The sequence below is a fragment of the Stigmatopora argus genome, chromosome 10 (genome assembly GCF_051989625.1).
Source record: "Stigmatopora argus isolate UIUO_Sarg chromosome 10, RoL_Sarg_1.0, whole genome shotgun sequence".
Lineage (NCBI taxonomy): Eukaryota > Metazoa > Chordata > Actinopteri > Syngnathiformes > Syngnathidae > Stigmatopora > Stigmatopora argus.
The window spans coordinates 13,619,611-13,633,638 of NC_135396.1; the positions used below are offsets into that span (position 1 = coordinate 13,619,611).

Below are 14,028 nucleotides of genomic sequence, written 5' to 3' on the forward strand. Positions count from 1 at the left end.
TATATATATATATACACACACACACATATATTTATATATATATACATACATATATTTATGTGTATGTATATATATATACATATATTTATGTGTATGTATATATATATACATATATTTATGTATATATATGTGTATATATGTATGTATATATATATACATAGATGGATAGATATATGTATGTGTGTATATAAGGAAGACACCTATTTTATGCATGCATTTTTTTTAAATATGTAGATATTATATATATATATATATATATATATATATATATATATATATATATATATATATATATATATATATATATATATATACATAGATAGATGTGTATATACTTTTTTCTTTTTGGTTTAAGGAAGACACCTATATTATGCATGCAATTTTTTAATATGTACATATCTTAGTTGGATTTTGTTTGTTTGTTTTGATGCCATTATTAAAAGACCACTTTGATAGTATTGTAATATTTGTCTCCCTGCTGTATGAATCAACACCTATAAAAAGCCAGCACTAATTATTGGTATAACTCAATTTGGTACTCACGCAAATGGCAGTGTCGCCCATATAATCCTGGAGAACACAGACAAGCTCCGAATAGACGATTGCAGGGTCCATTGTTTGGACAGTTGCACTTTTTCAAGCACTGACTTCCGAAATAGCCTCTCGGACAACCTGCAAAATTGAATGATAACACAATACTGGAATAAGAATTTAATTGAAATTATCCCCCCAAAAATTAAGTTCAGGATACACTGAAGGAAAATATTTTTTAACTTCCTAAACTTCCGTGTGAATTTATGTACAAACCATTCTCGCACTGTAGGCCTTGTATGCCAGGAGGGCATGAACATGTTCCAGACACAGGGTCGCATGTGCCTCCATTTTTACATTGGCAGAGACTGTTACAAGTCGGCCCATAAGTGCCCTGTGGACAAGCTGGAGAAAAATTGGGGTCTTGAGAAAAGTACAGTAAAGTGGGTATCATTTCTCTCATGTTCAAAATAGACATTGAAAATGAAAACAAAAAAGAACGTTTCAATTATACTGGTAAACGAAAACAAATTGACCAAGGGAAAGTATTACAAGAATATACTCCAATGTTTTAGTTACTGGACTCATTTAAATTATTATTTACTTGATGTTATATTTAGCAGAAAACAACTTTTACGCATAAAAAAAATACACAATAGGTTTTACCAATAAGACTTGATGCGCATTATGAACAGTAATCTGTAAGACCACAATTTTTTTTATCATTATTATTAAAAGGTGCTGTAAAGTTATGGTGATTTTCATTTGATACACATGAAATATGTTTGATAATAATATGTGCTGAAAACACAGCCGCAATCTTAGAACGAATGAATTCTGAATGTATGAGTTATGGGCAGAAACGGCTTTGATTTGATTTAACTAATTTTTATTTTGGGGATGGTGGCCCAGCGAATTGAGTGGTTAGCGTGTCAGCTCAGCCTCACAGCTCTGGGGTCCTGGGTTCCAATCCAAGTCGGTCCACCTGCGTGGAGTTTGCATGGCCTTGGGAGAACACGTAGGTGGACTGCGCTGGACTTGAACCGAGGACCCCAGAGCTGTGAGGCCGACGTCCTAACCACTCATCCGCTGGCTTGCTCGATTTATCAACAAAACTATATAAATAATGACATTCTAATGGACTTAGCCCAAGTGTCTCTCCTCTCATGACTACCAGTGTGACTCAGGTTCATATCAAATACAGCCTTAATCACAGAAGTGCATGGAAAGAGCAGGCTGTTGCTTTTAAATCCAACACTGAACGTCCTTGGATTGGTTTACTGTGGACCTTGGCTTAAATGATTCTCTTAAAGTTTTTTTTCTGTTTCTTTTTTTTGTCTACATAAATAATCTTCCAACCTTCACAGAAGACCCAACAAGTTTTGATATATGACCCTGAATCGATGCATGCAGAAGGCCACCTCTCTAAAAACTGGAACTCACTTCTATAGATAGCCAAATAGAACGACCAGATGGATTATCCCAATATAGAGAGTTTGAGAGGAAGTGTACATGTGCGTGCACGTATGTGTGTGCATGCAAAACTTCAAGATAAAGGAAATTATACTGCATAACATTTTTAACTGTCATAAAAGGCAATATAAGTATGTAATGTGTATGCGTACATATACATGAAAATAAAACATTTAACTATATTGGCATTGCATAGAACCAGCCCCCCGGATGAGTGGTTAGCGCGTTGGCCTCTCAGTTCTGGGGTCCTGGGTTTGATCCCAGGGTGGTCCTCCTGTGTGAAGTTCACATGTCTTGTGTGGGTTTTCTCCAGGTACTCTGGTTTCCTCCCACATTCAAAAAACATGCAGATTACACTTTAAATTGCCCCTAAGTATGAGTGTGACGGTGAATGGTTGTCTGTCTCCTCATGCCCTGCAATTGGCTGGCCACCAATTGAGGGTGTCCCCCGCCTCATGCCCTATGTCAGATGGGATAGGTTCCAGCACCCCCTGAGACCCTTGACAGGATTAAGCGATTCAGAAAATGAATGATGAATGACATTCCATGAAACAATAATCCTAATTTTGGTTTAGGCATAAACAGCAGGCCTTGATAGTTGTGCCTTATACTTAAACTATAAAAACATAAAAAGTGTTTATTCTGTATTTTTGAATAAAAACACAAATGGAAAAACCTCAGGTGATATATTTGACCTTTTTGGAATGACACAAAACTTTTTATAACAGTTTAAATAATTTTTGAAAATAATGTAGAGCCTGTAATTTCTAGTGCAAGAAGCAGATGTGCCAGGAACTCTACATATAAAATATAATAAACGGTTGAACTTACTATCATTGCAGAGAGTGCCAGCCCATCCAGGTGAGCATTCACAACGGTCTTTATTTTCAGTACATTCTCCATTTACACAGTCCTCACATCGCCAACTGCAATCTTCACCAAAAGTGTTATCCAGACACACTGCCAAAAAAAGAAAGGAAAATGTTTCCATCTTCAAAAAAGTTAACATCATTAGAGCACTGGTGTTTGCGATTCTATTCTACCAATTTGACTGTCCAGTTGAAATTGTACTGGATGGTTTTTGAAGCTCTCAAACTTTTCATCAAAGTCACCAGGAACATCATCATTTTCACTCCCATATCTGGAATGTGATGCTGCTGTGTAGTGGAGAAGCTGGGGAATGTTGCGGAAGACCAGCTCTGGTAATCTGTAGACTTCCTGCTGTTCATCATCCTCTTCTTCCTCCTCCTCGTCTTCCTCCAACACCTTACCATACAAAGCTACAAAGGCAAAAACATTTTACTTATTTAAGATAATGTGAGATTAAATATTCTATTTGCTAACAAATTTTGTAAAATAAATACTCACTAGAATTTCATGTAGATGGAATTGTTGATTTTATAATTCTATCATCCAAATTCCACATTGATACTGCCGTTATATCGTTTTTTTTGTAAAAAGAATCTAGTCAAGTAGAACTTAAAATCATGTTCCATCCCTAACTTTCCCATGTTAAAGATAAAGTTAGTTAGGCCACATGTGGAACAGGTATCAGAGATGCATGCTGATTTATGTTATTATTCTTATTTTTGTAAGAATTAGGTTAATATTACTCACGAATGCAAGTGTGCTGATCTGCATCCAGACGGAAACCTCCTTGGCACGAACACTCATATGTTCCCAGAGTGTTAACACAGTCATGATCACAGCCTGAAATCTCTGCCAAGCACTCGTCGATGTCTTATGGGTGCAAGGGAGGAGACATACATAGGAGATGGATTGCAAAGTTATCATGGACGATAAAGCACAAAATGTATGTCTCGGGTGGGAACAAAACTCAATTGTAATTACCGTATTTTCACGACTATAAGGCGCACCACATTATAAGGCGCACCCTCAATGAATGACACATTTTAATTTTTTTCCCATATATAAAGCACACTGGATTATAAGGCGCCCTGTCTATTTTGGAGGAAATTTAAGACTTTCAAGTGTGCCTTATAGTCGTGAAAATACGGTATTATATTCGAAACTTAATATTTTTCTAGTCGTTTTCTATATTTATGAAGACGCCTCTTCAGTTGTCATGACAGTGCCCCAGGGCCCAGATTAAGTTATGGGCAAGAAAAAAATCACTGAGTTTGACCTTGAAAGATCAAGCCATGACCCAATCAAACAAATCTGTTAAATCTGGTGCTACATCGACCAGGGTCTCATGCTCCCGATGCTGATCATCTATCTAAAAGACCTGCCTATCATTCTGCCTATATTTTGTTTTTATTAATTTTTTGGGTCATTTTTGGTAATCCCTGAAAAGAAACTCCCTCATTTATATATTGTGTATTTTAATTTAAAACTTTTACCAAACATTTTTAAAAAACTCACAAGATACACTTAAAAATCTAATTGAGAGTCATCCCCAAACTGTAGAATTTTCAGTTATCTTGGTTCTTAGCAGCTAAGAAATCCTGTTATTTGTCGCAGAATCTGGAATATCTTCTATTACTTGAACTCGCTTTGGGTTTTGCATGCAGTACCACTATGCCACATGGGAAAAAAAAAGGCAAAACAAAGACAAGATCATCTGCCAGCAATCTGAAACGCTTACCCTCGCAACCACAGCCATCTGAATTTTGTGTGTGGCCAACTCTGCAGCTGCATTCGTAGCCGCCTGGATAGTTTTTGCAGAAGTGACTGCAACAGGATTCCCCATTGACACACTCATCACTGTCTGGGGTAGTAATACATTGTAAGTTTTGGCAAACAGTACAGAGGGAACACAAGGCTGAAATAAGTTCTTACCTATGCAGGTCCTCCTGTCCATGTCTAACTGGTAGCCATGATGGCATGAGCAAAGGGGCCCATTGGTGGTGTGCTCACACTGATGAGAGCAACCTCCATTATTCTTCTCACAGCTGTTAACAATCTCCATTTCAATGCCTGCAGTGTACACATGTGTACGACCACAGAAAAGACACAATTTTCGGGAAATGAGTTTGGTTTGGAATACAAGCAAAGGAGTCATGCAGTGCATATGAGATGTACAGAATGATTCCCCATCGACAATGCATGTTCAATGAAATTGGAGGAAAAACCTTATCTTTACTCACGATAGCATCGTTTTCCATCTGCACCAAGCTCAAAGCCCGGATGACAGACACATCGAAAGGAGCCCAAGATGTTGACACATCCATGGGAGCACTTGCCATGCCCTGAATTGCACTCATCAATGTCTGTTGAGGAATGGACATGCAAAGAAATACTTGATCATCTATTTTAAATGTGAAGAAATATATGTGATCAAAAACAATAAAAGAATGGAAAAGCATTGAGAAAGAGCTCTAGATGCATTTATCGGTTTAATGGACAAAAATGTTTTGGTGGCCTGAACTAGGTTGATGTTCATGTACATTTCAGCTTGTTTGAAATAAGTTTAAAATATCTTGACAATCCTTACTACAGATGCTTTTGTTTGATACATAGTCATATTATACAGCGTAAGACATTAGAAAAAAATAGAGGCAGATAGAAAAAAATATTTGATTGGGGGAGGTCGTAGAAAGAAAGAAAACAATTGTGCCAAATACAATTATTAAAAAGCATGTGAATAGACTACTCCTTTCAACAACACCGGAATAAAACCTATGGGTGAACATAAAGTCAACTGCTAGTCCAGTGGAAGATAAGTGCAACACATTTTTTTCTGGTAAAACGAGCAAGAATACCATCGGGGGAAAAAATCGTCAGCCCAGGAACTAAGAGTCATTTAAGTAATCCACATCAGCATTCATTCTTTAATTTATTTTCTGTGATTCTATTTCAATCCCAATTTGTTAGCAGTTCGAATAAGTTAAGTACTGTAAAGCGCAAACGTTGAAACGAGAAATCATGTGAAGGTGTTGTTTTTGAGTTGGTGTGCTGGCTACAACATTGCATATGTTGAAACGTAATACATTACAACTGAATCAACCTCCTTCTCACTGGTTGAGACCGAATCTGATGAAGTAATTTGTCTCCTGGTCAAAACCTTTCTTACAAAAATTTCTAATGCTCAGTTGGGCTCCCATTGTTTTGAGAAATGTTTAAGATGGACAGGCCTCAACAAAACAATTACAAAACTCATTCACATTGCAGCATCTTACAGAAGATGCGTCAAAGAAAAGGTGGACTTGCATGAATTATGACAATGCGAAATTGTCATCATTCGCTGCAGTCCAATGAAAAGGCTCAACACAATCATAGACGAAGATGGTCTGCTTTCATATCGGAGGTTGCCTATCTTCAGCTGAGTTGTCAAAAGATGAGAAGCATCCTTTGATTATGCCTCACAACCACCATGTTTCAAAATCGTTGATAAGGCACTTTCACAAACAAGTAGCTCACCACGAGCAACATAACCGAAGAAGCACTAGGAGCTGCGGGCGATTGGATGATTGGCAGCAATTGTTTGGTGTCTTCAATCATCTAAAAGTGTGTCACGTGCCGCAAGCTGCGAGGTAGGTTAGAAGAACAGAAAATGGCAGACCTACTGCGCGATGGACTCAGTCCTGAGCCTCCATTCACTACTGTCGGTCTTGACATTTTCAGCACATGGGCTGTGACAACGGACGCATCAGAGGAGAAAGTGGAGACAGCAAGCACTGGGCAGTGCTTTTTACATGCATGGAAACCAAGGCAGTCCACATGAAACTTATTGAAGCCATCTGAACGGACAGTTGTATCAATGCACTGATAAGGTTTTTCTGAATTCTACAACGACTTCTTGATCCAAAAGACTAAGAATTCTAGTGAGTGCAAATTGATGTATTCAGATTAGAAAAGGGTTGCCACAGGGGAGTAACGAATATGTTTGGGTTCATGAACATGTATACAAAGCTTTAAATAACCATGCTACTGCCAGAAACTGAACTCTGGAAGGGTTGTTAGCTATATCTAATCATGGCCATTGTTTGAAACCAGCGTGTGCGCAGATTCTGAAGTTTAATTTCACAGGATAGATCTATTTATAGATAGGTGTAAAGCAGAGGGATAGACAGACAGAGATTGATTCCTCACCTTCACAGCTCTTGCCATCTTGAGCCAGAGTAAAACCAGGTCGACAGCTGCACTGAACATTGCCATCCACAGAGACACACAGCTGAATGCAGCCTCCATTTCTCTCCTCACAAGGGTCCCTTACTGCCACATAAAAACAAAGGAGATGTGACCAACCCAAGCATATACGATAATAGAGATCTTGTTGATTTAAAGATTGCTCTTTTCAAAATTTGAAGGTGGAAATTAGGACGGATGACTTACATTCACAGTGCCTTCCATCTGTCTTCAATGTGTAGTTCTTTCGACACTCACATTTATAGTGGTTGTTGCCCATGTCTAGACACTTGTGCTCACAACCTCCATTCAACACCAAGCAAGAATTTACAGCTTAAATGCAAAAGAGATGCATACGTATATTAGAGATTTAAAAAATAAAAATGTTACATTATCTAAAGTCACGATACCTACAATCTCTGAAGTAATTTACAATTATGAAAAATATTTGTGGCGCAGAATATCAAGTGATGCTGGATTGTTTAGGCACCCCTTTTACTCCTACGATCTCCTTGCATGCAATTTTCTGTGTAGTGTGCAATACAAAATATACAAAAATGTCTAGGTGGAATTTCCCCTTGAAGGATTTGATTTGATTTTTATAGAGAAGATTAAAAACAGAACAATGTAAAAGATAAAAATAAAATGAAAGCTAGGTAACTCTGGTAGTCTTCCTGACATTGTAATATTCCCATCCATTGACTGTGTACTGAATATGAAATATTACTCATGTGCCTGAGCTTTTATGAGAAGAAAATATTTTAACACTGATGACTTTAGCAGAACTTCAAACTCTGGATTTTTGGTTACCAATGCAAGTCCGTGCATCACTATGCATGCGGAATCCTTCCCTGCATTCACAATGATAAGAGCCTGGTATGTTGATGCATCTCTGCTGGCATCCTCCATTGAGCTCCGCACATTCATTGACATCTAAATACAAACAAATGTAAAACAATGAAATTGATAGCAGTAACCGATCTAACTGCTTTGATTATTTGGTTGAATAGACATACGTCTGACTCCACCCCGAACTTGTAGTAGTATGTGGAAACCCCATTTCCATCAATTCTCAAAAGACATATAATTTACTTCTTCGGAAGTAAAAATATTTATGTTATCATTTTTTGATTTATGCTGAGCAAGATTTGGTAAAGGAAATGCTGTAACAATCAGCGAGGGTCTTTGATGAGATATATCACTGTGCTAAACTCATGAAGCATGGACATCAGATAGAAAAACTACACCACAATGACAGTCAAATTACTTCTTTTTTTAAGTTGAGGTGTGGAAGATATGTTTGTACGTGTGAGACCTGTGCCTGTGTTTTTTTTGATAATCAGAGAGATTTTGGTTAAATTAAATATAAAGAAAGTAAAGAGCAAGATGAGTGTCAAAATTGTGGCCATTCCAAGATATATGGAGTTAAAAAAAATCTCATTCAAGCAGTTACATTATTCTGAGCTCTTTTGTACGTTCAAATTTTGGCAGTAACCCAACGATACATGCTGACTTGATTGACCTGGAGCCTGTCCCTAAATTAGTGGCCAGCCGATTGAAGGGCAGAAGGAGACAGCCAAACATTCACACTCACTCTCACACCTAGGGGCAATTTAGTGTTCAGAAAATGAATGAATGAATGGTTGCATTATAATGTTTTTCTTACCTTGACATGATTTTCCATCCGGCCCCAACTCACTGCCCTGAGGACACTTGCAATAGTAGCTGCCAATAGTATTGCAACAATAACCTTCACAGCCTCCTTGGTCCACATCACATTCATTTATATCTGATCGGGAAAAAAATTATAAATATTGTTTCTGGTTTCATTCAATGTGAACATGTGTGATTGTTTATTTAAACAATACAAACAAAACAACATTTGACTCCATAATCAACAAAGGGAAAAAATAACAACAACACAACAAATTCATAAATCATCTTGAAAAGGCATAAAAAATGTTGGTCTTACCCCCCACAATTCCAGGCTAATGTTGGGTTCTGAGATCAAGGCATGAGATGATGACAAGTGTTTCTAATGAACGTTTACTATTGGAAGAATTGTGTTCTTTACATGCCTAAATGTTATTTTCAACCAGGAAGTTAGAAGTGGTTTAGAAAGAAAGAACAAGACAGAGAGACAGAAGGTAGAGCGAGAGACGTTCAAAATTGTAGAGACTTTGAATTTTAAGAGACTACAGAAGACAGTCCTGTGAGATCTTAGAAACAAAAAATGGGTCGCCGTTTTAAGAATTACACCAGGCCACACCCACTTTTTGTTACTGAAACCAGACAGTAATTTATTGGAGTGTTTTTGGATTGGATTGGTCTGTAACACTCAATTTGTTAGCACTCTGTTTCCAGCAAACGCATGAATAAATTAGAGTTTGCTAAAGATGAGTTTTGTGAGAGATTACAATTTTAAACAAGAAACTTCTCAATTTTGTAGTACAATTTTCCCATCAATTACCATAATTTCCAGACTACTATAAATCATACCTTACTATAATTCACACCAGCTGAAGAATTCACAATCAAGAAGGGAAGAAGTTGCACTGGAATCTAAAACGCATATTTGGAACGGCATTTTTTTGTTTGTTTGTTTGTTTTGTCAGAAACAAACAACAAATAAAATGAGAGAAACAGGCTAAATAGGCATCTGTTAACATTTAAAAAACACCATACCAGTCTGTTGGTTGTCAGTGAGAAAAAAAATCATAAATTTCATTTGAGTATTAGTCACAGACTAAAGTATGAAATAAACAAGATTTATAATCCGGAAAATATGGTACCTAAAATATCATTCAGCGTTACAATACTTTCAATATTTGTTGGCATGGTCTGCTGGTAAAAGTATACTATCCTTTTACTAAAGAAGAGGTAAAAATTGTATTTGAAAATTGGGGATATGGGGATTTAGTAATACCCAGGGGCATGTATTTTGTTCCTGAAAGCCTTATGAGAAACGTTTAAGATGAAAGATATTTGTTAATATTGTCAAGAAAGTTGAACATAATGTATATTTACTGTACAGCTCCCCAGCCTTCTAGAATTAAAATCCTAGTAATATGGCTGACAGCAGTGCAGAATTTTAGGGAAAGGAGCAATTAAATGTGCTTAATTTTACATTCTGTATTGTGTAATGAAACCTGATTTTGCAAACAACAACTGCTGTATAAACAGTTTAATACAAACGAGTATGGTTACAATCAGCTAAAACAAAAGTGGTTTTAAATAATATTTTGAGTTAAAGAATCCAGCATAGCATTAACAAATACTGTTTAATGGAATGCAAATATATAGGCAAATATAGACAAAACCTAAATGAAAATGAAGCTTGGGAACGTCACTAAAATAGGCAGAAACATGATGATATATCAAATAGAGCGAATTATATTCTCTAAAGATTACAGCAGAGTATAAACATGGGTACAATCACACTTGTTGATCATAAATAAACTTTCTAATGTATTTTTTTCACAGTAGAGACAATTATGTAACGTTACATGGCCCTTAGCCTTGTGCTTTTTCTTGCCAATAAATTGAATTGAATTGAATGGAATTATCTTTGCCAGGTATGTAGTTCTATTAATGAGTGCAAGGCATGAACCCACAGCTCAGGTATTTAGCACTGCATTAATGGCATGAATCTGATTGCATGTTCATTTGTATATGATTCCTTCCTTTCTGTAACAACCTTGTTTTATTGGCTAAAGCCATTACATTTTATAGAAAAACATGACTCATCATATAGGTGTTAAAAGAACATTTCCCGCAGGAATTTAGCTTTTCTGTGTAAAATATTAACAAACACCATGTTTACCCATAAATGTGTCAATGTGCATTTGGCACCAGGGCATCCTGAGCAACAAACCTAAGTGGTACACAGTATGTTAAGTCCCAGTAAACCATATCGTGCATCTTCCTTCTTGAGGCAACTGTGGCCATAAAGAGGTCGGTGTTTAGAGCAAGATATGTCCGTGCTTCCCTGCTTACGGTGCTGACCCGGCAACCCGACCGCAGATAATAAAATTAATGGATTGATAATGAAATATCACAAGTCTTCCCAAATCTAAGTTTATACATGTATGAAGCTGCATGATCTTGTTTTCTATATACAGTGGTACCTCGAGATACGAGCTTAATTCGTTCCGGGACTGAGCTCGAATGTCAATTTGCTCGTAACTCAAATGAACGTTTCCCATAGAAATGAACTAAAAACAAATTAATTTGTTCAAACCGTCTGAAAAAACACCCAAAACAGGATATTGGATTGGAAAAACATTTTTATTTGTTCTAATTTGCCATTTATTAACAAAGTAAAAAATAACTAGTGGTTTAATAGTACTAAAATTAGACAGATTTCGCGGAGGGGAGAGAAAGACGGACAGAGGGGGGTGTTTAGGGGGACTGGACTTTTCGCACGGCAACACACTCGTAACATAACATAAACAAATTTAAATGAACTTGGATTACGATGGCGACACACTCAAAAATAAGTTTAATCTAACCTTACACTAAATTTATTTCTAATTTAGTTTGAAAGTTGTATACCTTTCTTCTCCCAGGTTGGCTCTATTTGCCCCGCCTCCACCCTGACTTTCAGATGCAACCTATCGAGGGTTGTTTGCTTTTGTATTCCCTTCAAAATATTCCAAAAATGATGCACACAAATGTCCTCACAATAGGATAACGCACGACCACTTGCCAACGAGAAGTAGTATATACGCCATTCGCACTGACAAACGGGGAAAAAATGCAAAAAAAACGCAACGCTCCGCCCAGTGCTGTAGAGACATTACACGAGGGAGTTGCAACCAGAAAGACAGTGCCCATGATGTTCTTATAAGCAGCCTTTCGCGTCCGCTGTATGCTCGTATATCAAAATTTGTCTCGTATCTCAAGATAAATATTTTCCCGAAATTTTACTCGTTTCTCAAATTTCTCGTATGTCGAGGTACCACTGTATTCCCTTCTGGGCCAGTTGTGTCTGAAAGGGGGCGGTTAAAAAAAAGTGCCCAACAAGTGAGCAAACAGCACTCTGGTTTATTGGTTACATCAAGAAGTAAATCCAAACCTGTGGATTTAAACCTTCGCATTTGGCATTTTGTTTTTCAAAACATGTTTTATAGTCATCATTTATTTCACATAATTACGTGCATTCTAAACCTAACTGTGAAGTGCTGTTGTGGAGCTACTTTAAGAAAGGGAGTGATAACAGTTTCCCATCCGTTAACATAGACAATCCACATCTGCGCAAATGCTCATGTGTTCTCTACAGACAAACTGATTCCAGATTTCTGCATATATCATTAAGTTGTCCTGGCATAACTCGTTCTATGCACTCTACTCAAGAATGTCTCTCAAGACAAAATTACTCTTCCTTCACCAAAAACAGCCTCAAGTAGTCAGTCAGCAGATACATCTAAGGATATGCCATTAGGCAATCATAATTTTCCATAATGCAGAATAAAAGGTTTCTGTGGTTTCTTCAATGTTTTTAGGGAACATGGAAAGGATTGAGCTCATGTTAACAGGTTGTTGACTGAGGAAGATGTCAGTGTTGCAGCTGTGCTGGCCAAATTGAAGTCTCAATCTGACCAATCAATAAACCTTGTATCCACCAAGGTCTGATGCATTCTCGCAAATGATGCTTTTAAGATAATCATTAATTAAAATGGTTCTATGTTTCTTAAAATATCAGAATAGCCAACTTTAAATGAAATATTACATCCTTAGTGTTATGATTTGGCTTTTGTGCCAGCATAAAGGCTAATTAAAAATAATGCAACAAAAAATAAATGATTCAAAATAATAATTATGTTTAGAAATGTTATCAGGATTTAGATTATACAACTCCATTATAAAAAACTGTATTTATCACAATATCAAATGATTGTTCTTTATGATGAAGATGTAAATGTAATATTGACTAAAGTCTACATATATAAATGGAAGCAAATGTGAATTGAGAAAAAATACAAATTTAAAATAAATAAAAACAGCACAAAGTAATCTTATGTAGAATTAAGATATACCATTGCTATGTTTCCTTATTGTATTTATGATGATAATTTTATTTTTTACTATTTAACAAATAAATGTACTAATTATTATGACACCTCAACATTTTAACTAATTTACAATAACACCATACAATGAATCAGGTCAATGTCAATAACACACAAATGGTTTTAAGACTACAATGTATTGTAAGGTTTAAATCTAAATTAAGATTAATGGGAAAAAAGTTAATATTATTTATGATCATTTATTTTATACAATATTACCATCAAAACAGAAATGTATATTTTAACAAAATATCAAGGTTTTAATATTTACATATGTTATTTCTCAGACAGGTAGGTGGTTGCTCTTGTCACCCAATCAAATGTTCAGCAGTTGATGGGTTAATCTGGCTCATCAGACATCAAGGACTATTTAAGACAAACAGATCATGACCTCGTCGCTGGATCGTCTTAATCAGTAAATGTTAAGTGCCTTCTCGCGTTACCTCCTTCTTTGTCTTGCCCGATCTTCGACCTTTTGTTTTTGCCCTAGGATCATGACCTCGATTACGACCATGATTACAACTAAGATTACGACCGTGACCACGGCCTCGACCACGCACCGTGTACCTTCGCTTTGGATCCCTCTACTGACCTCTCGGCTATCGACCTCCACGCTACGCAAGACAACTCTCTAAGCTTCTCCTCTTGTACTTTCGCCTGCCCCTACACAATGGACACTCATAATAAACAGAAAGCTCCATGTCTGGCTTGTGTGTGTTTGCCTGATTCGGGGCCCTCTGCCCACGAAGGTAACACTGTTGTTATTGTTTTTACTTTAGAAGAACATATCGGACAAGAACAGGTTTCACAGGTACATATTGTACACCTTTCAGGTGTGTTTGATTTAGTAGAATGCTAAATT

At 36.7% G+C, this 14,028-nt stretch overlaps 1 protein-coding gene across 1 annotated transcript in view; it reads right to left on the minus strand.

The window, feature by feature from the left end:
• Nucleotides 1-14,028, minus strand: part of egfem1 (EGF-like and EMI domain containing 1) — a 47,241-nt gene that overhangs the window by 25,553 nt on the left and 7,660 nt on the right. The window contains exons 5-16 of the mRNA XM_077611257.1: nt 8,762-8,884; nt 7,906-8,028; nt 7,303-7,428; nt 7,060-7,182; nt 5,115-5,237; nt 4,807-4,944; nt 4,613-4,735; nt 3,622-3,744; nt 3,048-3,284; nt 2,836-2,964; nt 808-936; nt 544-672 (exon numbers count right to left, since the gene is read on the minus strand). Coding sequence (XP_077467383.1) covers nt 544-672; nt 808-936; nt 2,836-2,964; nt 3,048-3,284; nt 3,622-3,744; nt 4,613-4,735; nt 4,807-4,944; nt 5,115-5,237; nt 7,060-7,182; nt 7,303-7,428; nt 7,906-8,028; nt 8,762-8,884 — 1,626 coding nt within the window. The remainder of the gene's footprint in view (nt 1-543; nt 673-807; nt 937-2,835; nt 2,965-3,047; nt 3,285-3,621; nt 3,745-4,612; nt 4,736-4,806; nt 4,945-5,114; nt 5,238-7,059; nt 7,183-7,302; nt 7,429-7,905; nt 8,029-8,761; nt 8,885-14,028) is intronic.